The sequence below is a fragment of the Dermacentor silvarum genome, chromosome 5, assembly GCF_013339745.2.
Source record: "Dermacentor silvarum isolate Dsil-2018 chromosome 5, BIME_Dsil_1.4, whole genome shotgun sequence".
Lineage (NCBI taxonomy): Eukaryota > Metazoa > Arthropoda > Arachnida > Ixodida > Ixodidae > Dermacentor > Dermacentor silvarum.
The window spans coordinates 15071117-15098339 of record NC_051158.1 but is presented as its reverse complement, the minus strand read 5'-3'; the positions used below and the strand labels follow the sequence as shown (position 1 = coordinate 15098339).

At 47.8% G+C, this 27223-nt stretch overlaps 1 protein-coding gene across 1 annotated transcript; it reads right to left on the bottom strand.

Annotated features, from left to right (window-relative positions):
* Positions 1–17930: 17930 nt before the first annotated feature.
* LOC125945538 (uncharacterized) lies at positions 17931–26584 on the bottom strand. The gene is made up of 3 exons (XM_049667404.1): positions 25690–26584; positions 21152–22071; positions 17931–18294 (listed from the first exon to the last, which is right to left on the bottom strand). Exons 2-3 carry the CDS (start codon positions 21845–21847, stop codon positions 17935–17937), a joined length of 1056 nt encoding a protein of 351 aa, XP_049523361.1. The 5' UTR covers positions 21848–22071; positions 25690–26584; the 3' UTR covers positions 17931–17934.
* Between the last annotated feature and the right edge of the window lie 639 nt (positions 26585–27223).

Here is a 27223-nt window from a genome sequence, read left to right as displayed (position 1 = left end):
ATTCAATACATGAACCACACGCGCAAAAGGAAATTGTCATTACAAAAGATAACGGGCTGAAAATGACAATGACAAATTTCTTTTCCTTTTTTTTTCTCAGAAGAATGACCTACCAAGCACCAGGGGAGAAAGTGGCGCTCGTGATGCAATTCCCGTAAGGTCCTTAAATTCCTGTTTACCTGGGGTGTATACCAGCTGACCTAGCCGTGCTTTAACTGCTAGGAAAGCCAGGCGCGAGGACGGTACTGCGTTCCGGAGCAAGCCAGGAAAGCAAGTCCGGAGGCCGAATATCACAGGAAGGCTGTAGCGGTAGATCATAGAGAAAGGAATTCAACAAGAGCGGACTCTCCCATAGAGCCCAGCGGCCGAATTCATGTCGGACATGACTAGTGTCGGGCAAGACTAGTGGAACCTGTCGGACAAAACTAGTGGCACCTTTCTTGATGACGAAACCTGTTGGGGACAAATGAGAACCAGTTGAAAGGGGGCAGGGATGCATGTTTAGAAAGTGTTCGTATTGGAGGGGGCGGGGGGGGGGGGGGGTAGTGTAATGACGGTCATCATCCCAACTGGTGTTCGCTATCACCGCCGCATCGACCTGGAACATTAAGCTCTAGAACGGGCTTTTGTGGAGTTTAGCTTTGGGTTTCCGTCTTTCCAACTCGCTTGTGTTTATTGCCCACCCAAAAAACGCGCGACCATATAGTCCGAAAGCGTGTAGTCTGCACAGGCCAATGTAGGTGTAAAATAAAACGTTATTCTCTGATAATCCGTCCAATCGTCTAGGCGCGCATGCTACGAAAATCAGAGACGGCATTGATAACCTTTGACGGATCCATCGTGCCACGTTTCGTGTATTACCATGGTGGTGAGATGCCTTGTGTACCTTACCAACCCACGAGACAATACTGCAAACTGTGTAAAAGCCAGGGACACAGGACAGACGTCTGTCCGACACCTACGGTGAATGTGTGCAGTGACTGCAGACTTAAAGACCCACCAAAAACCAAAAGACCACGAGTGTGTTCCCGAGTGTGCCCTGTGCGGAGGGGCTGATCCCACAGCGGCAACGGAATGCACCAAGAGACTTAAACGGGTACACCAACGAGGCAAACCACAGCAACAGCCACCGAAATATCAAAACGGTCAGCAATCCAAAGGAATCCTTAAACGCCGATGGTTTAGTTCGGATCGAACGGACTTGGACCTATCGGAGGGAACCGACGCGGGATCACGCTCTAGGTCCCCCGATCCAGATCCAACTCCAGCTCGAGATCCAACTCTCGTGACCGCTCCAGCTCTAGAGAGGGCAACCGAGGGAAGGACCATGTGGCAGCCCAACAAAGGCAAGAACATGACAGCAAGAAGAAGAAGAAGAAGAAGAAGAAGAGGCGGCGGCGGCGGCGGCGGCGGCGGCGGCGGCAGCGGCGGCAGCGGCGGCAGCGGCAGCGGCGGCAGCGGCGGCAGCGGCAGCGGCAGCGGCAGCAGCAGCAGCAGCAGCAGCAGCAGCAGCAGCAGCAGCAGCAGCAGCAGCAGCAGCAGCAGCAGCAGCCGCCGCCGCCTCCGCCTCCCAACCTCCTCCACCCCATACGCAAACAACTACTCACACACAACTCACACGACTAGAGAAAGAATTAGAGCTAATGCGCATAAGGATGGGGGATCTAGAAAGAGAAAATAGGCAACTTAGAAGCCAACAAAAGCAGCAGCAACAACAACAACCGCAAGAGAAATCCACTCGAACCTCCCTGGTAGGGCAGCAGCAACAACAACACAACGCATCAAGAACGAGCGAAGACTCTACAGTCACGATATCGTTTCTGAAAGAAGCCATAAAAGAAACAATTCCCTCCGTCGTCGAACAAGTCATGGCGCTGGTAGACAGAAAAGTAGGCGCAACAAATAGAATTCACAAAAGCATCGAGAAAGCATACCAATGGTAGCTACATAAGGGAAAGAGCAGAAAAAGCATACAACAGGCAAGGCCTAATAAGCACGACACAAGAATCCACCGAAAATGCCTAACCGACCAGCAAAAACTACCGAAGAGTGCGAGATATGGCAGTGGAACTGCCGTGGATTTCGACAGAAGAAGGGACAGCTATTACAGCTGGTGGCCAAACAACAGAGGCCACCAGCTGTAATAGCCCTCCAGGAGGTTGGAGTCAAGCCAAGCCTACAGGGTTACGATACTCACGGTGACGACGTCAATACAAACAGTAAATGGAAAGTAGCGACATTAGTCCACAAATCCATAACGGCAATACAGCATAAACCGATAGAAGGAATCGAAATACCACATACCATTACAGAAATCTTATGTAAAGGCAAGAAAATGAACAGTGCCTCCATTTTAAACATTTATAGTCCACCTAAACAGAGAAATATAACCTTCGAGCAGCTCTTGGTGACGCAGTAAAACTAGCGAAACACAACTCTCTTATAGTTGTGGGCGATTTTAATGCAAAAGATCCAAGTTGGGGATACCTAACGCAGGATAACAAAGGGAAGAACACTTCAAAACAAATAGAAGAGACAGGCATGGCACTCCTAACAGATCCAACAATCCCAACAAGAATAGGAAACAGTAAATCCAATGACACAAGTCCGGATCTAACCATGTGCAAAAATTGTCAGGCTGTCGAGTGGTGCAACACCCTAGAAAATCTAGGCAGTGACCACTATATTATATGCACCACGATACACATAAACCAAATCCGTAAAAAGATTGGCGCAGCCAAAATAACGGACTGGCATGCGTTTAGAAAATCATTAGAAAAACGGATGACCGCCACAGACATAGCAAACTTAAATGAATGGTGCGATGAAATAAGAAGTAAAAAAGAAAGGTACACAAAGGAAATAACAAGAACAAAACCAGGCGCCTGAGGTCGACTCCCACCTATTACATCTCTGGGAAGCAAGGAGAAGCCTTACAAAAAGGTGGAAAAGGCAGAAGCATCAAGAAACTAATGAGATACCCAACGAACTTAGAGAATGGTACACGGTATCGCCCATACCAAATAACATGGATCCTACCCTGCATGCTGGGAGAAGAACGGCTAGGGCACAATACATAGAAAAAATGACAAAATACTTGAATACGGCAAGATTCACTGACGCCGCGCCTTATCAGACAGATGCAAGGAAGGCGGTGGAAGTGGTCACAGACCGTAGAGGGAAAATTACAGCCTGCGCTTCAATAGATCGCGCTTCTACAACAGCAGCAGAAGAGGTTGCAATTGCGCTCGCAATAAAAGAGGGCTGGACGCGAAACGCTCCATTAACGATAATCACAGACTCACAGAAAGCTTGCAGAAACTATCTGAGGGGCAAAGTTGGAGCACAGGCGCTCAGAATACTTGTCGGGACTGGATGGGACCCCACGGTTCAATACATCCAAACGGTGACCTGGGCACCGGGGCACGAGGGTGTCACCGGGAACCTGCATGCGGACGAGGCGGCTCGAGGCTTTACAAATCACCGTGCCGCCCCAGACTCTGCAACCGAACACTAAATAAAGAGGAATCGGTCAGTTGGAGACAAATCCAAACTGGCATGTATCGCAATTTGCATATCCTCAGTAAAATACATCCTACGGCATACCCTTCTCGCTGTCCATGGTGCTCAGATAAAGCAACCTTATATCATGTCACGTGGGCATGTCAGGCTATCACTGCCGTACCCCCCATACAACACCCCACAGCGGAGCGATGGGAAGAGCTGCTGGCCAGCGAGAGCCTGGATGATCAGCTAAGCCTGATTGACCGGGCCCGCAGAACGGCAGCCGCAAGCGGAGCCCTGGACTGAGGGCCCCCCACCGCAAGCCAAGAACCTCCGACCAGCCGGAGTCTCTTCGCAGCAATTTTAAGGACAATAAATAAGTTTTAACCACCACCACCTGACTCTGCAATAGAGGACACCCCTAGATCCTTGCTTTGCAACAATTCCGGAATACTTCAGAGAAAATAGAAAGATCTATCCACCCCCGCACGGTAAACTCAGCACTGCTGGAGGCAACCGTGTTGCGAAGATTACAGACGAACACCGACATAAATTTGCACACACTCCACCTGATCTACCCCACGGCATACAGAGACATATGCCCGTGGTGTGGAGCAACACCAACGCTCTTTCACATCACGTGGGAGTGTGCAGAACACGGAGAAGAACACGAAACAAACGGCACGTGGTACGAATGGGAGGCGCTGCTGTCTAGCCCGGCCCTGGAAGATCAGCTACGACTGATCCAACGAGCTGAGCGGATGGCCCGTGCTAGTGGGGCCTTGGAATAGGGGCACCACCCTGCTGGACAAACTTCGTCTTTAACCCCCTACCCCCTCTGTGGACTGGGGTAGGAGCCTGTCCGGTTTCTGAATATAATAAAGTTTTACTACTACTACTACTACTACTACTACTACTACTACTACTACTACTACTACTACTACTACAAATATACTACTACTACGACTACTACTACTACTACGACTACTACTACTATACTACTACTAACTATACTACACTACATACTACTACTACACTACTACTACTACTACTACTAAATACTACTAACTACTACTACTACTACGACTACTACACTACTACTACTACTACTACTATACTACTACACTACACTAGCTACTACTCACGACTACTACTACTACTACTACTACTCTACTACCTAATTACTACATACTACACGTACTACTACTACTACTACTACTACGACTACTACTACTACTACTACTACTACTACTACTACTACTACTACTACTACTACTTACCGACTACTACTACTACTACTATGCTACTACGACTACTACTACTAATACTACGACTACGACTACTACTACTACTACTACTACTACTACTAACTACTACTACTACTACTACTACTACTACTACCTACTACTACTACCTACTACTACTACTACGTAACTACTACTACTACTACTAACTACGACACTACTATACTACTACTACACTACTACGACTACTCTACTACTACTACTACTACTACTACTACTACTACTAATACTACTACTACTACTACTACTACTACTACTACTGATAATCCGGAGGAACGAACTTCGGCAGAATATAGGTATTTTAGCTCGTCCACAACCAGTAAACCGTAGGTACGGCAAATTTGATTATCGATCAGTAAAAGCCTTTTAAAAGCCGTAAAAATTACTCCAGTCAGCGCTGCCAGAAGAAGTCAAGCATGTCCGATTCAACGAACTGGACACTGCGGAACTTTGGTAGAATTCACCAAGCTTCTTTTTCGTTTTTTTCGTAAGTGATTATGGCCATTGGCCTGTCGCGTTCGCTGTTAGTATGATCAGCATCAGTATTGGGTGAAAGTTTTCTTACGAACAATACGCGATAGTGATTTAGCCCGCGAAAAGTTCGAAGGCGCAGTCCGGCCCCGCAAGTACCCATACATAGTCCGTACCCCGCGAAATTTGAACTTTCAAACTTGTGTAGTCCGCGGACTATAGGCCGAAAAATACGGCAATTGTACGTCATTTGTTACTTGCCCTTTGCATCTTACGATACTTCGATATATTACTATAATTCCTCATTATAGCTCCACTGTAGCACGGTCGCAAGTCTGCAGGCGATTGCTTGGAAATTACTAATCTCCAACTCGCAGACCCCATTCCTTTCGAACGTCCTCTACTACAGCTAAGAATCTTTCGACAATCTAAGAACACTATGGGGCAGGTACGTACGCCGTGCAATCAGTGATTTGGCCCTCCTCCCTTCACACTCGGCCCGGTTATCCCAGCAGCCACTGGACCGAATTTAATGGGGTTTGTTAAGTTTGAAAGAAAAAGCTTGAAGCTTGTGACTCTAGAAAGCCTTGTTCCTCCTATGGGTTGTTAATTTTCCAAATATTTGACGGCATAGTGGTACTACTATACTGGAAATAAAAACACTACAGAATGCGCGCCGTCTGTCCATATGTGCTCCGATTTTTAACCCTAAACAGCTTGTTCGCGAACCCACTTGCGCTGTTGCTGTATCCTCTAACACTCTTGACCTCATTTTTATACTACTACGCCTGACAGCTCACAAAATTACCTGCATGCCAGACATAAGGGATCGCTTGCTTGTTCACCTCAGCCTGAAAGCGCATGTGTCTCCTAAAGAGAGCTTTACGATTATTCACGAATATAACCGCGTAGGTATATATAACCATCAATTACAGCTGAAATGGAATAATTCTTTGCAGCGTAACTTTCTAACTTTGACCAGTGTTCGGTCCAGGAACACTGGCTGCTTTTCAAAAGGAAATTAATGTAGATATATCGCTATGTCCCGATAAACAAGACGCCTTTTAACCGCGGCTCGCCTCGGCTTATCACTGTACTCTTAAGCGTCTGCGCAACAAGAAGCGGATGCTTCGTCACGCTAACAAATCTTCCTGAACGTTGGCTACAGCTTACCCATCTGGTGGAACATTAGTACGTCTAAGCGACTAACGATACTAAAAACGCATTCTTAAACCCCATTTTGCCTTCGTTTTTACACATACATACACGCATGTTTTGGAACCTTGTTAGCGGCACTAAATTACGCTCTTTACAATTAACATAACCTGATGCATGGCACCAGTTTTTTACCGAATCAATGTTGCAGCGTTTTGAGTGATGCGTGTTTTTTTCTTCAATGATAATACCACAGTGTAACAAAGTCAAATTTACCTGTAATGGATTCACTAACAGTAGACTCGGTTAATGTTCGCCATGTAATTCCGAACCAAAAGACTTCTTCTCGTGCAGGGCCTGATAATATAAATGCCAGAATTTTAAAATGTGCTGGAGTGTGTTCTGCTGCTATTCTCTCTGAAACTTATACCCGGTCATTGCAGTGCTAATCACTCGCGCAGGACCGGAAAGAAAGGAAAGTGGTTCCGGAACCTAAGTCAGGTAATGCGCACGATCCAGAGAAATAACGCGGTATGTTTCAATGACAAGTGTTGCATGGAAAATTTTACAACATATATATTTTCGCCTTATTGTCTTCCTCAAAAAATCATAGTTTATTCCTTGTAAGCCCTATTTCAGAAAGATTTGCTCGCGTGAAACCTAGCTCGTGTGCTTTACTAGAATCTGTTAGTCGCTACTGACAACGCTGTGAACGTTCACTGCATGTTCTTAAATTTCGCCAAAACCTTGGACACCGCACTGCACAAGTTGCTTATCCTTAAACTTAACCAACTTAACATTGACCCGAATGTATTGTCTTGCATTAGGGACTTTCTTCCTAACCGAACTCAGTATGTGTCTATTATCAATTTTTTTTCGCCTGGTTTTTCGTCAGTTACCTCAGGTGTCCGGCAGGAGTCCGTTCTCGGATCTCTGCTTTTCCTTGAGTCAATGACCTGCCTAACTGCGCCGCGTCGTCCCCAATTAAATTTTTGCTGATGACTGCGTCATTTACGATATAATTACCGACTCCTATGATTCCACTAAGCTACTAGACGACTTTCACAGCTCATCCCTTTCGAGCAACCAATGTCTCATGAAATTAGGCGTAAATAAATGCAAATATATGCCCATATCACGCCGTATACCCACATTACTAACGAGTTTACACCTTTCTTGAATAGCGCCGCCTTTTTCCCGGTAATCTTTCAGAAGTATCTCGAACTTGATATCATTAGTGACCTGTCATTGCACAAGCATGTTGACCACGTAGCAACTAACGCTAATCCCATGCTAAGGTACTCGCACTAAATGTTTTCCACCGTCCCTTCGTCTTTAAAACTGACACTTTATAAAACACCTGTTGGCTTAAAATTACAATATTCCACTGCTATCTGGGATGCTTGTCAAGCATCACCAACCATGGATCTCGAAACCAAGCAAAACTGAACCACCCGTTTTATTCTCTCTAACCATTTTCGTCACGTAGGCCTTATATTGTCACTTAGAAGTGACGGCGAAGAACACAGCAGCACAACACAACTGTTAATGATGAAATTAACTTTTTATTGGGTGAACCTGCGCCCACAAAAGCAAGTGAACTCGAAGCACAATGATAGCGGCGAACACAATCGTCGAAATCTCATCAGCGGGTCAACCGCGTCAGCTTTTATCCATGAGTCATCGAAGGATCCAGAGTAATCGCTGGTGCCCGCGTGTCTTCCAGAAAGTACAACACAATTCGCGTCGCGCATACATGCAGTCAGGTTACACAAGGTCCGGTGACAACAGACATCGGATAGAACCATCGATAACATTCGAGAAACTTCCGATACATGCAGGTGCGTCCTGTGCTGAGCGATAACATTTGCTAGACGGTGAAACGCGGTCACCCGACGAAGATAAACAAGTACATGTGTCAATACCTCCGCATTAAAAACCATCGTCCCCAATCTACAAACATGAAAGCAAAACAAAACCACGCATAATAAAACAACAACAAAGAAACAAAGCTTCCTAAGTTCGTCATCGGGCGTAGAAAGGCTTAAGACGCACCACGTGGATGACTTCAGGTCGTGCGCGGCGTCGCTGTGATTGCGAAATGCCGTCTAGAACGACCTCATAGTCCAGTTCGCCAATACGTCGGATGATCTAGCAGGGTCCTAAATAGCGTCGTAACAGTTTCTCGCTAAGTCCTCGTCGGCGTGTCGGAGTCCGGACCCAAACATGGTCGCCGGGATGGTACTCGACGTAGCGTCGTAGGAGATTGTAGTGTCGGCTGTCGGTCCTCTGCTGGTTCGTGATGCGCAGGTGGATGAGCCGTCGGGCTTCTTCGGCGAGTTGGAGATAGGCGCCGACGTCGAGATCCTCTTCGTCGGTGACGTGCGGAAGCATGGCGTCGAGAGTCGTCGTACAGTTCCTGCCGTAAACGAGCGTTAACGGCGTGATGTGCGTTGTTTCTTGGACCGCCGTGCTGTAAGCGAAGGTACGGCAGGACGGCATCCCACGTCTTGTATTCGACATCGACGTACCGCCGTCAGCACGCTTAACACGAACGCTCAGCGAAGTGTTGTGCACTGTTATCTCGGTATGTTTGCGGCGACGGACGATAGCTGTAGCGCAGCTCGATTTGACTGTTCGACTTGTCTTTCGCTTGTGTCTGACCGGCGGGGAGAGTGCGTTCTTTTGACAGGTCCGTTTCGCCACGTTTCGCTCGTGGCTGCGGTCTCACGCGCGCCTGGAAAACACGTTGCGGATTGCTTATCTTCGCAAAGCGAGCTGTCGCACGCCATTTAATTCGCTTTGACGAGATAAGCAAACCGCAATGTGTGTTCTGACGGTGATGAGGACTTCTGGGGCACCATGTCACAGCAGGATGTTCTCAATGAAACATTTAGCTACTTCCGCTGCACTACTTTTGGGCAGCGCTTTCGTTCCGGCGTAGCGAGTAAAGTCCGTGGTCACGACGATCCAGTTGTTTCCAGACGTTTACGCCGGAAAGGACCCCAACAAATCCATCCCGGCCTGCTGAAATGGTTGACAAGGAGGCTCGATCGGCTGTAGTAATTCCGGCGGCCTGGTCGGTAGTGTCTTGCGTCGCTGGCAGTCTCGACATGTCTTGACATAATGGGCGACGTCGGCGGTGAGGCACAGCCAGTAATACCCTTCCTGTATCCTCGATGGCATCCGGGAGAATCCTAGGTGCCCAGCGGTCGGATCGTCGTGCAGGGCGTGCAAGACTTCTGCCCAGAGTGATGCGGGCAGAACGAGAAGGTAGTTTGCGCGGGCTGGCGAAAAGTTCTGCTTCACAAGGATGTCGTTGTGCAAAAATGAAGACAATCCACGCCTCAGTGTCCTCGGGACGACGTCGGTCTTGCCTTGCAACGACTCAGCAAGGATTCTTAGCTCCGGGTTCGCTCGCTGCTGCTCGGCAACGTCGTCTGCACTTATTGTTCCTAAGAAGGCGCCCTCGTCTTGGTAATCTTGGCGTGGCGGGTCTACGGGAGCGCGAGTCAAGCAGTCGGCATCAGAGTGTTTTCGTCTGGACTTGAAGATTACAGTGATGTCGTATTCCTGCAGTCTGAGGCTCCACCGCGCCAGGAGACCTGAAGAGTCCTTTAAACTTGCTAGCCAACACAAGGCGTGATGGTCGCTTGCAACATTGAACGGCGTGCCATATAGGTAAGGGCCCAAATGGTAGCCCAAATGATGGCGATGCATTCCTTTTCGGTCGTAGAATAATTGAATTCCGCTTTTGACAGCAACCAGTTAGCGTAAGCTATCACCCGTTCAAGTCCGTTTTCCCTCTGGACTATTACGGCACCGAGGCCTAGGATACTGGCATCAGTGCGGATTTCTGTATTGGAGTTTTGGTTGAAGTGCGCAAGTACCGGTGGCGACTGCGTGCGTCGTTTGAGTTCTTGAAATGCGTCGTCCCGCGGCGTTTCCCACTTGAACTCGACATCGCATTTAGTTAGATGTGTCAGAGGTTCAGCGATGCGTGAAAAGTCCTTGACATATAGTATAGTATAGGCACACATGCCACGTAATCTGCACACTGCTTTCTTGTCAATGACCTGCTGGAACTTTGCGATGGCTGCTGTCTACTGCGGGACGGTGTGGACTCCAGATTTGCTGATGAGCTCATCGTAAGCGAAGTGGCACTTTACCGGCTTCAGAGTAAGCCCTGATGACTCGATGGCCTCTAGTACTGTCGCAAGCCGCCTAAGGTGATCGTCGAAATTTCCGGCGAAGACGACGACGTAATCCAAGTAAACAAGACAGGTCTGTCACTCAAATGCTGCTAACACCGTGTCCATCACGCGCTGGAACGTCGCAGGCGCCAAGCGCAGTCAAAATGGTATGACCTTGAACTCAGAGGCTGTCTGGCGTGATGAAGGCGGTCTTTTCGCGATCCCTCTCGTCGACTTCTATTTGTGAGGTACCCAGACATGAGATCCATCGATGACAACTGTTTAGCGTCGCAGAGACGATGCCATGCGTCGTCTATCCGTGGGAGCGGGTAGACGTCCTTCTTGGTGATCTTGTTCAGTCGATGATAATCGGAGCAGAAACGTAGGGTTCCACCCTCTTTCTTCACCAAGACTACAGGAGATGCCCACGGGCTTTTCGACGGCTGGATTATGTCGTCACACAGCATTTCGTCGACTTGTTGTCTTATTGCTTCGCGTTCTCGCGTGGAAACTCGGTAAGGGTTCTGGGGGGTGGTCGAGCGCACCTTTGGTTATTATACGATGCTCTGTAACTGAAGTATGTTGAATCCTCGATGACGTGGAAAAGCAGTCTTTGTATCGTCGGAGAAGACTTCTGAGCTGTGACTGTTTACTCATGAAGAGACTTGGATTTATGTCGAAGTCTGGTTCGGGAACTACAGTCGTCGGGGTAGATGAGTCAGAATACGAGAGGACACACAGATTGTTGGTTTACACAATTTTCTCGATGTATGCGATCTTCCTGCCCTTGTTGACATGATTGAATTCCTGGCTGAAGTTCGTCAGCATCACTTTCGCTTTCCTCCATGCAATCGAGCGATCCCTCTTGCGACACAAATTTCACGATCGAGCAGTACACGTTGATCGCCCTCGATGACGCCTTCTACGTCTGCAGTTGTATCGCTGCCGACGGAAGTTACAATGCTGGAGCGAAGTGGGAAGCTCACTTTATCTTCGAGCACACTCAAGGCGTGGTGTCTATACGTCAGCTATCTGGCGGTATCGCATTATCTTCGGATAGCGTTATTGACTTCAGGTCGGTGATTACGCCGTGTTGGTTGAGGAAGTCCATGCCGAGAATTACGTCTCGTGAACGCTGTTCGAGGATAACGAAGGTGGCAGGGTAGGTTCGGTCATGAACGGTAATTCTTGCCGTGCAGATTCCGGTGGGTGTTATTAGGTGTCCTCCAGTTGTCCGGATTTGACGGCCTTCCCATGCAGTCTTGAGTTTCAACTAGATGGCAATGGGTCCACTCATGACGGAGTAGTCGGCTCCCGTGTCGATGAAGGCGGTGACTGCGTGCGTGGCCGTCGAGAAGCACGTCGAGGTCGGTGGTTCTTTCTCTTGAGCTGCAGTTAGGTCTTGACATCGGATCACGGCTGCATCGTGTTGACCTGTGACTTGAACGTCGGGTCGTCAGGTTTTTTTTCGGTGTATTCTTTGCTTCCAGGCATCGTCGAAATGGCGGCGTATCGCCGATATGCCGTCGAGACAGTCGTTTCGGTGCCTTCGTTGGCGGTGGATGATCTTCGTCATTTTATTTAATTATTTATTCAAAATACCCGAAAGGCCCTCATTATGAGGGTATTACATGGGGGGGGGGGGGGGGGGGTTCACAGGCGCACCCGAACTGGTCATAGGTTATACATCATATTAAAAACAAGACAATATAACAAAAGTAATAATAGAGTGAAACATCGGTAATATACAAAATAAGTCACAATTATTTCAGAGAAAACATTAGTACGTATTAGGAGAACATAAGGCAACTGCAATAAAAAGCAAAACAGCAACAAACATCGAAAACACTGTAAAAATCCCAAGATAATAATAATATTAGTTGACAAGTCGTGAGCGAATTAAATCTTGAAACTTAGTCAAGTCAGGTTCCATGGCAATGTCTGATGGTAAGGCGTTCCACTCAGTTATTGTGCGCGGTAAGAATGAATATGCATAACGGAATGACAGGCAGTTAATGCGTTTGACTTTGTATGGATGGTCACGACGTGGAAAGATAACTGGTGGTGACTGAAAGAAATCATGAAGTGATGGAGGGTGATAAAGCTTATGGAAAAGTGATAGGCGAGAAAATTTACGGCGAAGTGCTAAGGTATCCAACTCAGCTTTATTCTTTAACGAGGTAACGCTGGTGTAACGTGAATAATCTGAAAAAAAAAAATGAATCGCGCAGCACGGTTTTGCAAGGCTTCGATGTTACTGATGATATAAGTTTGTTCGGGATCCCAAATGGCAGACACGTATTCTAGTTTAGGACGGATTAATGTTCTATACGCTAGTTTTTTAACATGCATTGGGGCTTCTTTTAAGTTATGTTTATAAGTCCGAGAGTACGGTTAGAAGAGGCAAGGGTAAGATTAATATGATTATTCCATGATAAGTTTGACTGAAGATTGATGCCAAGGTACTTGTAAGTTGTGGCGAGTTCCACAGCGTTGTTATCAAGGGAGTAGGTGGTTGGAATTCGTGGCCTATTGGTGAAAGACAAGAGTTTAGTTTTGGAAATATTTAATGGCATTAACCAATTAGAACACCATGCACTTATTGCCTCCAGGTCAGTTTGTAGTAAGTGATTATCAGTGTTACTTGTTACACATCGATAAAGTACACAATCACCTGCAAATAGTCTGATTTTGCATAACACGCAACTGGATAAATCATTAATATAGATTAGAAAGAGTAAAGGTACAAGTACGCTGCCCTGTGGAACTCCAGACGTAACGTCAGCATAAGATGAGTTAGAATTGTTAACTGATGTAAACTGAATTCTAGATGAGAGAAAATCGGTGATCCATGCAATTATAGTAGGATGAATGTTAAGCTGTGAAAGTTTAAGTAACAAGCTATGGTGTGGCCGCCCTGTGGAACTCCAGACGTAACGTCAGCATAAGATGAGTTAGAATTGTTAACTGATGTAAACTGAATTCTAGATGAGAGAAAATCGGTGATCCATGCAATTATGGTAGGATGAATGTTAAGCTGTGAAAGCTTAAGTAACAAGCTATGGTGTGGAACGCGGTCAAATGCCTTGAAAAAATCTAAAAATATTGCGTCAACTTGAAACCCAGAGTCTATCAGCGCATGTATGTCGTTAGTAAATCCGGCTAGTTGGGTTTCGCATGAGTAGCCCTTGCGAAAACCGTGCTGATACTTCAAAATAATGTTATGGTCTTCGAGGAAGTTGATGACTTCAGTGTGTATTATATGTTCGAGTAATTTACAAATAGTACTGGTTAAGGAGATGGGACGCTAATTGAGCGGACAAGCACGATCACCCGATTTGAAAATTGGTATTATTTAAGCAATGCGCCAGTCATTAGGAATACAGCCAGTTGATAGTGACTGGGAAAATAGAGCGGTTAACATAGAACAAATACTATGCGATGTATTCTTAAAAAAAATTATTATTGAAGCCTAGATGGTCGGCGCTAGATGACGTTTTAAGATTGCTTAATAAGAACTTCGAATAATAGCAACCGCACCTCCATCGGTCGCTGCTTTTAGTTTTCCGGATAAGGATTGAAGGTCCCGGGCTGGGCCAGTGTATGGTCGGCGCTGCGGCGGCAGGTGTGGGCGAACCGAACGGTCGTCGAGGGCTCCACTGAGTGGCGGTGAGGTAGTCGGCGATATCTCGTGGCCGTTCACCTTGTTGTGGGCGCGGTGCATTAACGGCGAACCCTCGCAGTCCCAAGTCGTGGTATGGACATCGGCGGTACACATGGCCAGCATCTCCGCGATGGTAGCAAAGCGGGCGGTGCTCGGGGGCGCGTTAAATGTCTGTCTTCCTCGGGTAGCTGCGCTGGGCGACGGGCGTGCGGGCTGGCTGGTTGGCGGCGGCGGCGTTCGACGACAGATCTACGGCGTTACGGGACCCTATCGCGAGCGTGGACGGGTAATCTGGCGGCGGGCGACGCCGGCTTATGATATCGCTTCCGGCTGGTGCTATGGCGATGGCAGCTGCACTTCAGTAACGCGAAGTGATCGCTGAACTTCTTTGACGATGTCGGCGATTGAGGCCACTTGCGGCTGCGACCTTGGAAAGAGCTTCTGCAGTTCCTCGCAAACGACTGCTCTGGTGGTCTCGCGCAGGTCGTCGTTGGCAGGTGCTCGGAATGGTGCAGTTTGTGGTTAGCGTTCGGCGGTTATATTGCTTTGTCCGCATATCGAGTGTCTTCTCAATGGTTGTGGCCTCGGAAACAAATTCAGCAACGGTTTCGGGTGAGTTCCGTATCAATCCGGCGAAGAGCTCTTGCTTGACACCCCTCATCAAAAAAGCGAACTTTTTTTCTCTTCTGCCATGTCGGGGTGACTAAACAGGCAAGTCATCTCCTCCGTGAAAATCGCCATATTCTCGTTGGGCAGTTGCACTCGTGTTTCAAGAAGAGCTTCGGCTCTTTCCTTGTGCAAGACGCTCGTAAACGGTCTGCAAGAGGCCGTTGTGGAACAGGTCCCATGTTGCCAGAGTCGACTCCCGGTTTTCAAACCGAGTTCTGGCAGCGTCTTCTAAGGCGAAGTATACAAGTCGCAGCTTGTTGTCGGAGTTCCAGTTGTTAAATGTAGCAATTCTTTCGTAGGTCTCCAGCAAGGATTCGGGGTCTTCAGCCGATGATCCAAGGAAGGTCGGTGGCTTCCGATGTTGTTGCAGCGGGATGTGGATGCTGGGTTTGCCATTGGGGTCATTGACTTGGCCTCGGGAAGAGGTCCGTACTCCGGCAGAAGGCCTTGCTGCCTACTGCTAGCTCGCTGGTCCTTGCCGACGTTGATGTTGCCTCTGATTTTGGGCTTGGATCGCGGCTTTACGGAGGCGTTCGGTGCATGAACGCACTAGCACCTCCACCAGATGCCACGTGGTAGTGACTGCGAAGAACACAGCAGCAAAACTGTTAATGATGAAACTAACTTTTCATTGGGCGAACCTGTGCCCCCGAAAGCAAGTGAACTCGAAGCACGATGGTAGCGGCAAACACAATCGCCGAAATCGGATGAGCGGGTCGAGCGCGTCGGCTTTTATACATGAGTCATCGAAGGTTCCAGACTAATCGCTGGTGCTCTCGTGTCTTCCAGAAAGTACTACACAATTCACGTCACACATACATGCACTCAGGTTACACCAGGTTACACAATCAAATTACACATGTGGCACACAGGACTTACGTGGACGGGACATCTGCCCGTGCCAAGACATAGCCAAAAGCACTTTTAGATTTGCAGTTACTGCCAGCGTTGTGGTTCAGTTCCTACTTCATTTGTGACAACGAATGCGTATCGTCACCGAAGGACATTGCCCGCCTCCTCAACCACCAATTCGCCACCACGTGGTCCTGCTACCGTACCCATTCTAACAACCGATTGTCCTCCCTCAACCAACTCAGTATGGTTGATCCCCCAACGGAGCTTTATTTCACACACTGAAGAATTATTCGATGACCTTTGTCGCCTTCGTGTTCACCAGCGTATAGGTTCAGGCGAGCTTCTCCATCTGATATTTAAACTAGCTTCATCTGCATAGCATGCGGTCTCTTTAAATAATTCCATATTTTCTTAATGCTGGTTTTGTTACCTATGGCCTGGAAAGTGTCACACGTAAAGTGTGACACACAAGGCAGTGTCCGGTGACCTACTCTTTTCACTATCTTTAATTATAATTTCCCCAGAAATATTTCCTCCGATCCCTTTCTCCATGCAGATGATTTGAGCTTCCTCCAGCCTGACACTGGCGCTAGACACAACGTTTCTAAGCTATACGGTACTATACGCGATCGAAAATAAAAGTTTTTTTTTTCAGCCCCTCGAAGTCATTCTTGGGCTCTGCCATTGTAACGACGGCTATAGGAAACCAAAGGAGTGGGAAAAGAAATACATCAACACCTTCGGTGCCTTGCATGAGCAATGTCGTTTATAGGATCCCCCTTTCTTGTGGTAAGAAGTGTATCGGGCAGGTGCCTTAACGATAGACTTAGAGAACACAATAACAATGTCAAAACTTCGTCTGATGGGTGGCTCGCCATTCATTGTAAATCCCGTGGCTGTGAACCATTGTTCAGTGCGTGCAGCATTGTATGATTCATGCATGACGAGCTCACAAGAGAAGTCATTGAGGCTGAAAATATATTGACATTAGGTCCCGAGTGCATAAGCACCCCCCATCTGTTAACCTTTCGGAACTTGTTTTTGTTAGCAGGTAATTATTTGCGCATGCGTGCTGCCTTTGTGCGAGCGTATAAAATTGTGCTCCGGAAAAATAGGCCTTTGTTGGTAGTTTGCGCTCTGTGTATCGTCTTTTTGTGGTCATTCCGTCTGCGCTAAACAACCCGAAGATCATGAACTAGCAAACCCAAATTTCCACTGCCACGACGTATTGAAAACGATATCAAGGCTTAGCGCCGCGCTCAAACTTCTCGGATGGTCTTCTAAGAATTAGCGGGGGCGAAATGTTGGCTCCGCATAGCGCGCGAGGCGACTGCTGCAGTGCAGCAGAAACAACACCCTTGAAGATGAGGTGTGTTTCAACGCTGGCGTGGTGCGGAGCGCCACCACCAGGCGTCACAGGCGTCGCACTTAAATGTTGCGTGAGATGAGACTGAACGAAAACGTTATGAGTGTGTGGGTTGCAATGCACTGCACACTCTACTCGGGCCATAGAATGTGTACCACGGTGCGGTATGTACTCAGACTGAGAGCAAAAAAAAAAAAAAAAAAAAAAGAGAGAGACGGAAAGAAAGAAAGTAAATGTTGGTTGGGGTTTTGCAAAATTGGTGAATGTAAAGTTCGAAATGGCGGAACGGTAGTATCGGAAAAAGAGAAAGACGCTTAGTTACGTTCGACACTACACGGGTGTTTATCCAGTTGCGAGATGTCCACCCCTCAAACATTTCTGGGGAGAACTCTGGTCCCCCCGTGGCAATGCTCACACATTCCCAAGTCGTCCGCCTGCGCTTCGAGCTAAAAGCGTTCTCCGCTGCTTCTTCCCCAAAGCAGCCAAAACCTGGAACGACATTTACTATACTGCAGCTCAGTTATCACCTGCTTATCGAGCTTCAATATTCGTACATGGCGCGCCAGTAATCCTTAAACACTGAGCGCTGTACAACCCATCCATTAAGCAGTATCCTTCGGGCTTGCTTGCGTAATTCGAAAACGATTAAACATTTTTTTCTCCACATTACACACATTATACACATTATTTCTGTAATTGGCCCGATAGCAGATTATAAGAAGATCAAGGTGCCTTTTACTCACTCAGGTGTGCTCAAACTGCCACGACGTCGTCGAGCTTGACATATCGACGGATCTGCAGCCAGCAATGTTCTCCGATGTCGATGAGCTGAACACCGGTGAGGCGCGGATTGATGCACTCGACCTTGGACTTGACGACCCCTGCCAGCCTCATGAACTCGACGACGCTGCAGTAGCGCACATGTCTCGAGGCTTCCCTGATCATCGCCTTTGCCTGGTCACTGGAAACTTGTGCGCCCTGCAGGACGAGTTCCAGGAGGTGGGGATGGTCGTGCATCGTTTCGAGGTATCGTGCACCGTTTTCGCCGTCTTGCCGGCGCAGAACAAAGCTGGCCGCTGCCGAGACACGGCCTGCGTTCCTTCTCGTGGTTTCCTGGGAGTAGTGTTTAGGGTTTCCGGTTAATGTATAAGAAAAATGTGCAGAAAACACCTACAATGACTGTCAACATAAAGATCGCCGAATTCTCCTAACAAAGGTGTTCGCTTTATGAAAAGAGTGATGCGGTTATAGGCTTATATTTGTTGCAGCGAGTCTATGTGAGCGCATGTTGCTTTCACCGCGTAACTGCGCAGCGATCAGCAAACAAAGCAAATCCGTAGCAATAGTATAGGTGGTTATGCATATACAAGCCGATTCGTTTGACATGTTTTGCCTTGTTGTGTCGTTGAGCGTAATAAAGAAACGACTTGGACAGGACAGACGCTGTCGTACGAGTCAATCTCCAGCGGCATGAGCGCCAACGTGGAAGTCGACCTTTAGGCCTTCAGGCGTTCCAATTATAGTTTTCGCTTCGCAGCACGTTCGTCTCGAAGAGCTACAATAGTTGACGTTAATTCGTAGATGAAGGGGCTTCGCGACTCGGTTGCTTGACAGCAGGCGCCTTTTATATTGGCGCTGAATGTCCACCAGTCTACAGGCGACGGTGGCCCCATGCGACCTGTTGGTGGAGCCACCCACCACCCCGTTTCAAAGGGGACGCTCAGAGCATCCATCCATCTATCCGACCACTACTGACTGCCAACCACCGACCGGCAAACGTCGCGTACAGGAGTGAAGGCTATCCTGTTATCATGTCAGCTTGCATGCTGGCATGATAAGAGGACAAATTTTTGTTGAAGTACGAGTACCTGCGGAGTGCTCACAAGGCTACAAGTTAGGCCGGTCATTCCAGACAACGTGTGCTCGTGCCTAGCTTCCTTCATAAGCCGTCCTCTATGATACACGAATGTATAGCGGTGGTCAACAACTATCACCACCCCCAGCCCGGCCGCCATTATCGACGACACCTATGCACGAGGACGTGCATGCGCTCTGGAACGACCGGCTTAACTTGTAGCCTTGCGAGGACTTGCAGGTTCTTGGACCTCGAAAACTATCCGTACTGTTAGCACGCAGTCCTCGCCTTCCCGCAGTTACGCGACGTTGACCACTCGACACGATAACGCGCGAAAGTGGCAAAGGCTATACGCTGTAAAGCGGGGTCGCGATGCATGGACGGAGACGGAATGACCCGACATACTCCTTGAAGTGAATCGCGTTACAGTCCAGGTAAAGGCGGTCACGTGAACGTTTGCTGAGAAAAATGGCACTCAAGGAAAAACTGAAGCTCGAATGGGAGAGAGAGAAACACGAAACTTCTTTTAAAACTATGACTTAGAAATGAACTAACATTTTCGAAAGGCGTCAAAAACACGACATCAACAAAAACAACTATGCACTCTGCGCAGAAAATGCGTGGGTAATCTTGCCTGCGAGCACTAGCTCGAGTATTCATGCAGTTGCCGGCACCCTAATAGCAAACTTGAGTGATGCACTTGAAGCACACTCCGGGCCAACATTCCCTGCCCTTTTCGAGACTGTAAATTTGTGACGTCACGTTGGCTTACGGTTCAAGCGTGGAATTCAAAAATGAAATCTTGAATGAGCCCATATTGACAAGCGTTTTCCACCAACAGACGAGTCAGAACATACAAGTCACTACATGCGGTACATACGCACGGAAATTGGGGAGGCTGCGGCGTGCGCCCTTTGAAGCGACGTTCTGTTTACGTCATCCAGCAGCGGCCAGCCTGCGCATTGCAACTACTTTCTTTTCGCTGTCGCAGCGAGCTGATTGTCCGTCGCTGGGTGACGTAAGCAGAAGGTCGCTTCGAGGGGCGCGGCTACGCATGCGCTGCAGCTTTCCTGTTTAGATTTCGCTAGCTTTGATAGCTGCAGTAAGGTATACAGCGGAATGTCTGTGTATCCTTATTATCTGAGCATTTCCTCTAAGCGCTGGTAATCCAGAAATGTGAACTTTGGCACGACGAAAATCAGCTATCACAGTTCAGCGGTTAATTGCATTTTTTTTTCATACCCAAAGTTTGATCTGGCTTGTACGGTGAGCTCGCTTCAATTTCCTGATTGCGATGGGCCCGCGGAAATGAAGTTTAAAATGTGATTATTCATTTTTCGTTAATTTGCGACTAATTACACCACACCACGCATCTTCCCGTGGTCGCCACCGCCCATAGCATCTCTCCGAAGAAACCATTATTCTATTTCCCCCCAGTTAAAGATTTCTTTCCCTTCCAATCCGTGGTTAGGAGAGAGCCTGCTTTCTCGATCGGTTACTCGCCGAATGAAGTTAGAAGATTCCAGAAATCCTGCAATAGTAACATATGCCAATCCCAGAGTATGTGTAATCTTCGGTCACGCGGGTCACGCGGTAGAGTCTGCGTATCGCGCCCCACTGTTCGGTATGTCTCGCACGCTTATCCTTCCTCCGTCGTTATGAGATGCTTTGCTTAAAATGCTGCTCAACGGAACTGCAGTGGACTTCAAAGAAGTCAACGCTGCCTCTGACAAACATTATCGAAGATTTCTACGGGGATTGGTGGTTTGTTGATTAGATGATGCCCTCGTGTGTTAAACCCCCCGCTGAGACTATTCGACGACGAACCTAGCCAGCTAGAGTAACGCCAAACTTTGGGAAAGTAGGCTAAGAAACGTTTGCTTCGCAGAGTGACAGAGAGATACAAAATTTAATGATATGCTGTAGATGTTAGCCTGCAGCTGATCGGCCTGGCTATGCTACTGCAAGTGCTATGTCATAGTTATGATATACAGAGCTATCACACTGACACACAGTCACACACGTACGCTGTTTAGAGATGTTTACAAAGTTTCGTTATGGCCCATGGACCTCAAGAACACCAGCTTCAGAAATGGTGAGAAACCTAATTCATACCTGTATGTCCGCCAGAATGGTGTTCGCATTCTTTGGCGCTCCCTGCCGGCGATCAAACCAAAGGGTGTTGCACGTCGTGAGCAGACAACCAATGGTGCCAGTGCAGAGCGGCACTAGGCGAAACTGAACCAAGTTTCGATTGCGGCGAGCGCCCTCTGCCAGGATGTGCAAGCAGTTGTAGCTGGGCGGCGGCAGTCCGTGTATGCTTACGCTGGTGAGTTGCGGGTTACACGCAACCGCAGAAAGCAGCGCCCTAGCCACCTGCTGATGCCGCCGGACTCCAACAGAGTGCCACCAAGACTGCATTTGTAACTCGACATCTGTGAACGCGGAGCGGCTTCGTATGAACGACGTCAACGCAGCGAATGTGGCATTATCGAAGCGGGAGCAGTTCACACTAAGCGAAATCCGGTGAGGGATACTGCTGAGAGCTTCGAGCGCTGCGCGTACGCTCGCCAGGTACGTGCGACGCTCAAGGCGCAGGTGGCATGGCTCGACGATGGTTACGTTGGCAATTTCGGGGCACTCCCGAAGCGTGTTCATGTCCAGACAGTAGTAGTACTGGTCCTCGACGACGATACGATCCCTCAGTCCGCGCTCCCGGATCGTCCTGCACAGGACGTCGAGCTTAACCGTCGCTGGCAGATGTCGGACGACCACGGACCTGAGGGAGTCGCTGTCGGCGACTGCTTCCATGAAAGCACTGAAACTCCGGTTCGCCGAAGGGCAGCAAGTCGATGTGCAGCACGTTCAGTTTCGAGTTCTTTCCCAGGGCTGCGATCCAGGGTTCCATGCACTGAGCGGCATTAGCGGGCGGCTCGCTGAGCGTCTCCACATTGAAGGTAGTCTTGGGCAGCCGCAGGTGGCGTAAGCTGGGGCTCAGTGACACTAATTTGGCAAACACGGCGCTGCTTCTGACGCTAGAAAAAAACAAAACATGGATGATATGTGTAAGCTGAATATAATCCTTCCGATGCTCGAAGACAGCTAAGAAATATGATCGCTTTTCAAGTTTGTTCTTGTTGTACGCTGGTATGTCATAAACATGAAGCACGCATTTTTTGTTTGTTTAAAGGATCAATAAAGGCAACGATTAAGCCAATGTGGGTTGTCAAAATGACATTCTAGAAACATTGCAGCACTTCTTTAGTGCCAAGGAAAGGCTTAGAGTTTAAGAGAAAATCGTGTCTGAACGGTGCCGCCATACCTTTAGCGCAATTCAAATCACCCGCACCCGAGCGAGGAATGAATGACATTAGTGCGTCACGTGGCCGTATTACATGGTGTATCCTTATAAATCGGCCTGCGAGTAATTTTTCAGCAATTTCAAGAATGTCATGGCGTCGAAGGCAGTTCACAGATGCGATAAATGAACAAGCGAACAAAATAATCCATGCATACTTTTACGGAGCTAGAAAGCATGTATACACACGTAGCTGTGGAGATGACTGCGCGTAAATACCTATGCACGGCGCGCCCCATTTTTCAAGGAACTTCTATTTTGTAGCGTAATAGAAAGCATATTATTCGAAGTGTCTAAACGTGCAATGCATGATTTCTCCGTAAAACGAATCATCATCATCATCAGCCTATTCATGTCCACTGGAGGACGAAAGCCTCTCCTTGTGATCTCCACTTACCCCTATCTTGCGCTAGATGATTCCAACTTGCGCCTGCAAATTTCCTAACTTCATCACCCCACCTAGTTTTCTGTCGTCCTCGGCTGCGCTTCCCTTCTCTTGGTATCCATTCTGCAACTCTAATGGTCCACCGGTTATCCATCCTACGCATTACATGGCCTACCCAGCTCCATTTCTTCCGCTTAATGTCAACTAGAATATCGGCTATCCCCGTTTGTTCTCTGATCCACACCGCTCTCTCCCGGTCTCTTAACGTTAGACCTAACCTTTTCCGTTCCATCGCCCTTTGTACGGTCCTTAACTTGTTCTCGAGCTTTTTTGTTAACTTCCAAGTTTCTGCCCCATATGTTAGCACCGGTAGAATGCAATGACTGTACACATTTATTTTCAATGACAGTGGTAAGCTCCCATTCAGGATTTGGCCATGCCTGCCGTATGCACTCCAACCCAATTTTATTCTGTAAAATTTCTTCTCAGTATCAGGGTCCTCTGAGTAATTGACCTAGATAAACGTACTCCTTTACAGACTGTAGAAGCTGACTGGCGATCCTGAATTCTTGTTCCCATGCCAGGCTATTGAACATTATCTTTGTCTTCTGCATATTAATCTTCAACCCCACTCTTACACTTTCTTGGTTAAGGTCCTCAATCATTTGTTGTAATTCGTCCCCATTGTTGCTGAATAGGACAATGTCATCTGCGAAACGAAGGTTGCCGAGATATTCGCCGTTGATGCTCACTCCTAAGCCTTCCCAGTCTAAGCGCTCGAATACTTCTAAGCATGCAGTGAATAGCATTGGAGAGATTGTGTATCATTTCTTGATAGGTATCTTTCTACTTTTCTTGTGGAGAACCAAAGTTGCTGTGCAATCCTTGTAGATATTTGCCAAGATATTCACGTATGCCTCCTGTAGTCCTTGATTACGCAATGCCTCTATGACTGCTGGTATCTCTACTGAATCAAATGTTTTTTCATAATATATGAAAGCCATTAGAGAGGTTGATTGTACTCCGCATATTTCTCTATTACCTGATTTATGACATGGATATGATACATCGAAGAATATCCCTTCCTGAAGCCAGCCTGTTCTCTTGGTTGGCTGAAGTGTTGCCCTTATTCTATTAGAAATTATCTTGGTGAATATTTTATACAATACTGAAAGCAAGCTAATGGGCCTATGATTCTTCAATTCTTTAACGTCTCCCTTCTTATGAATGAGTATGTTGGCATTCTTCCAGCTTTATGGTACACTTGAAGTCGTGAGGCATTGCGTATAAAGGGCCGCAAGCTTTTGAAGCATGGTATCTCCTCCATCTTTTATTAAATCAACTGTTAATCTATCTTCTCCAGCAGCGCTTTTCCCCTGGTCATGTCTTGCAAGGCGCTTCTAACTTCATCGCTAGTTATAGACGGAGCCTCTGTATCCTGTTCATCACTACTTCGAATGAAAGTAGCTTGGCTGCTCTGGGAACTGTACAGGTCAGTATAGAATTCTTCCGCTGTTTTTGCTATGTCATCGAAATTGCTTATAATATTACCCTGCTTATCTTTCAGTGCATACATTTTGCCTTGTCCTATGCCAAGTTTTCTTTTCACTGATTTCATGCTGCGTCCATATTTTACTGCTTCCTCAATCTTTTCCACATTATAATTTCGGATATACCTTACTTTCTTTTTATTGAGCAGTTTCGACAGTTCAGCGAATTCTATCTGATCTCTCGAGTTTGACACTTTCATGTTTTGACGTTTCTTTATTAGGTCTTTTGTTACTTGGGAGAGCTTACCTACTGGTTGCCTTGGTGCCTTACCTCCCACTTCAATTGCTGCGCCTGAGATCAGGATGACGAAGGCACTACTCATGTAAATTATGTGGCTAATACTCATTCGCTCGTTATAAAAAAACATCATTTTATTGTACTATAAGACGAAAGAAAATGCTACTTCATCATTTATATTTCATTTTTAGAAACAATAACTCATTGACATTACAACGTTGACAACGACGCGGGCGGTCAAAGGTTTTGTTTTCGCTGACTCCGCGCCGACCGCGCTTTCGCGTTTCAATAGTTACGTTATCGCGTAGTGCTGCGCTGGTTTTGCTGGCTCAAGAACCTCGCACAAACTGCAAATAGCAGAGAATTCCTCTTCCATCTGATTCCAGAATAAAGAAGCGATGTCGCGGGATACCTGAACTGTCCGCCACCGCTTGACCAAAAGCAGCTGCAGTGGCGCATCGTACCGCCTTCTGTCACTCACCGACGGCAGCAAAGAGCGGTGATGGCGTATCCAACGTCACCACTCCCCGGTTGGCGTGGCGGGAGATTTGAATTGCCATAAAGGTATTCGGACCCTTCAGATGCAATTTTCATGTAAACTAAGTCTATTCATTGTATGAAACAAGCGTAACGAGGTTTCCGGAATGGTATTTAAACAGTCCACACCGACTTAGTATTTGCCTTTAGTGTCTATTTGACCCGCATTGCCTTATAAAGCTGTAAAGAAAAAATTGCGACAACAAAAATTATACAGAACTACCACATTGCCGAACATTTCTTGTTCAAGTAGTTTTGAATGCTTTCAGAAGCTCATTTTTGATGATGATGCCACATTTTCCTCTGTTCTGTAAGAAACATTATGTCTTGATCCTTCTCGAGCGTATTATACCGTGTAGCCCCCAAAAGTGCCACGTGGAACACTTGAGATACTCAGCCAATCATACTCATCAACGATGTGCGTTAAGTATTTTCCGAACTAGAATGCGAATGAACGAGTCGGCCTGAGCTGCCTAAGAATTCGGGCCAACGTTGGCCATCATTCCTGTTCGAAATGAACGCGAAGCAACGAAACGCTGCACAAGTCGATGGTTCCAAGATAAGCAGAACATTTCAGCTACTTACCTCTTTGCGATCCCCTCGCTATAGTCGAAGGTCAGTTCCTCCAAGGTCGTCATGGTGCACAGAGCGTCGATCTGAGTCTGAAGCATCGTATACGAAAGGCCCCTGTACGTAAGTTTCTTTAGCCCGTTATCTTTGCTGGTGAGATACCGCTGAAAGTCCCTGCCGTCGTCATGCGCAATCACGTACATTCCGACGGTGAGGTCAGTAACGGTGTCACTTCGCTCCAGCGACACGGTGAATCGAGCAGCCATCTCTCGTGTCATTGCCACGTCAGCCACGTCCAGAGTCGTGAGGTGCACCACGTGCTCCTCGAGCAACGTGCTCGCCACCGGAATAGTTATTCCGCACCTGCTGCACGAGTCGCAATACACGAAAATCAGCTCGTCGAGCCGCGAAAATGTGTCCGTCAGCTCGGCGACGCCGTCGTCCACCGCTTTGCCCTGATGCGCCCAGATCGTCAGAGCTTTCACTCCGCCACTGCTTTCAAGCGCCGCGCGCAGTGACCTGCGTTGTATCGCGACGCGTCTCAACTCTAACGCCGGTGATGCAGTGGTGCTCGGAGAGTAGACGTTCCGCGAGGTTGAGCGACTCGCTCTGACGCGGGTCTTCGGGTAAGTCGCGGTTGCAGTAGTAACACCTGCATTCGACCGTTCGAGCGAGTGCAAGCCGGGCGTCACCGCTGCACCGGCTTCGGTCGTCTTCACATAGCTCTAGGCCAGCGTGAAAGAGGACCTCATTTATGTCACGTCGGTGGTGCAGCAGCTGACATTTGCCGCCATCTTTCTTTGCGCATTCGGGGTACAGGTGGCGAGGGCGCTTTCTAGCGCCACCATCGCTGTCACGTGTGTCATTCCCGGTTACCGCAGTAAGCGATGAGCCCGACATGATGCGCCAGTACGCTGAGACAGTCCCCTTCAGTCGTGGAGTGTGGAATCTGCGCCAGGAGAGAGTAATCGGGTGTAAATTTAATGGGGGGAGGGGTGGGGGGGGAGAGCATGACAATCATTCCGCGATGCAGCTCTTACTTATTCTCACCGCGTTCTCCGTAGTGACCGCACTGTGCATTATATGAGCGAATTTCGTGGTGCTGATATCTTTTTACGCTTTTTTTTTTTGCATTTACTGTGATAGCCTTTGTATTTTAGCAACTCTTGCGCGTTCGGATCTGCTGGCATCACTAGCTGCGACCTCACGTCGTCTGCTGTAGTAGCGTGCCGAGATGTGTTAACTTACACCTACCTTGAAGCCGAGACGACAGGTTCGATTGACGCGAAATGCAAACTTCGATTCACTGAAAATCACGTGTTTCTTTCGTAAGAGATAATTGCAATGAAAAGCTGAAAACGGTGCTGATCCGTGCACGCGCTTTTGTAATCGGTTTAAGCGAAGCTTTTATTTTACCGTGACTGCACACAGTTAGGTGCTCGAAATTAGTTTTGCCTTTTCCCGTCCGTCCATCCATTTTGTTATGCTTACGATGACCGCTGTCGTCATTGAAGACTCACAACGATTGTTTTTGTCGTCGTGAGGCCAC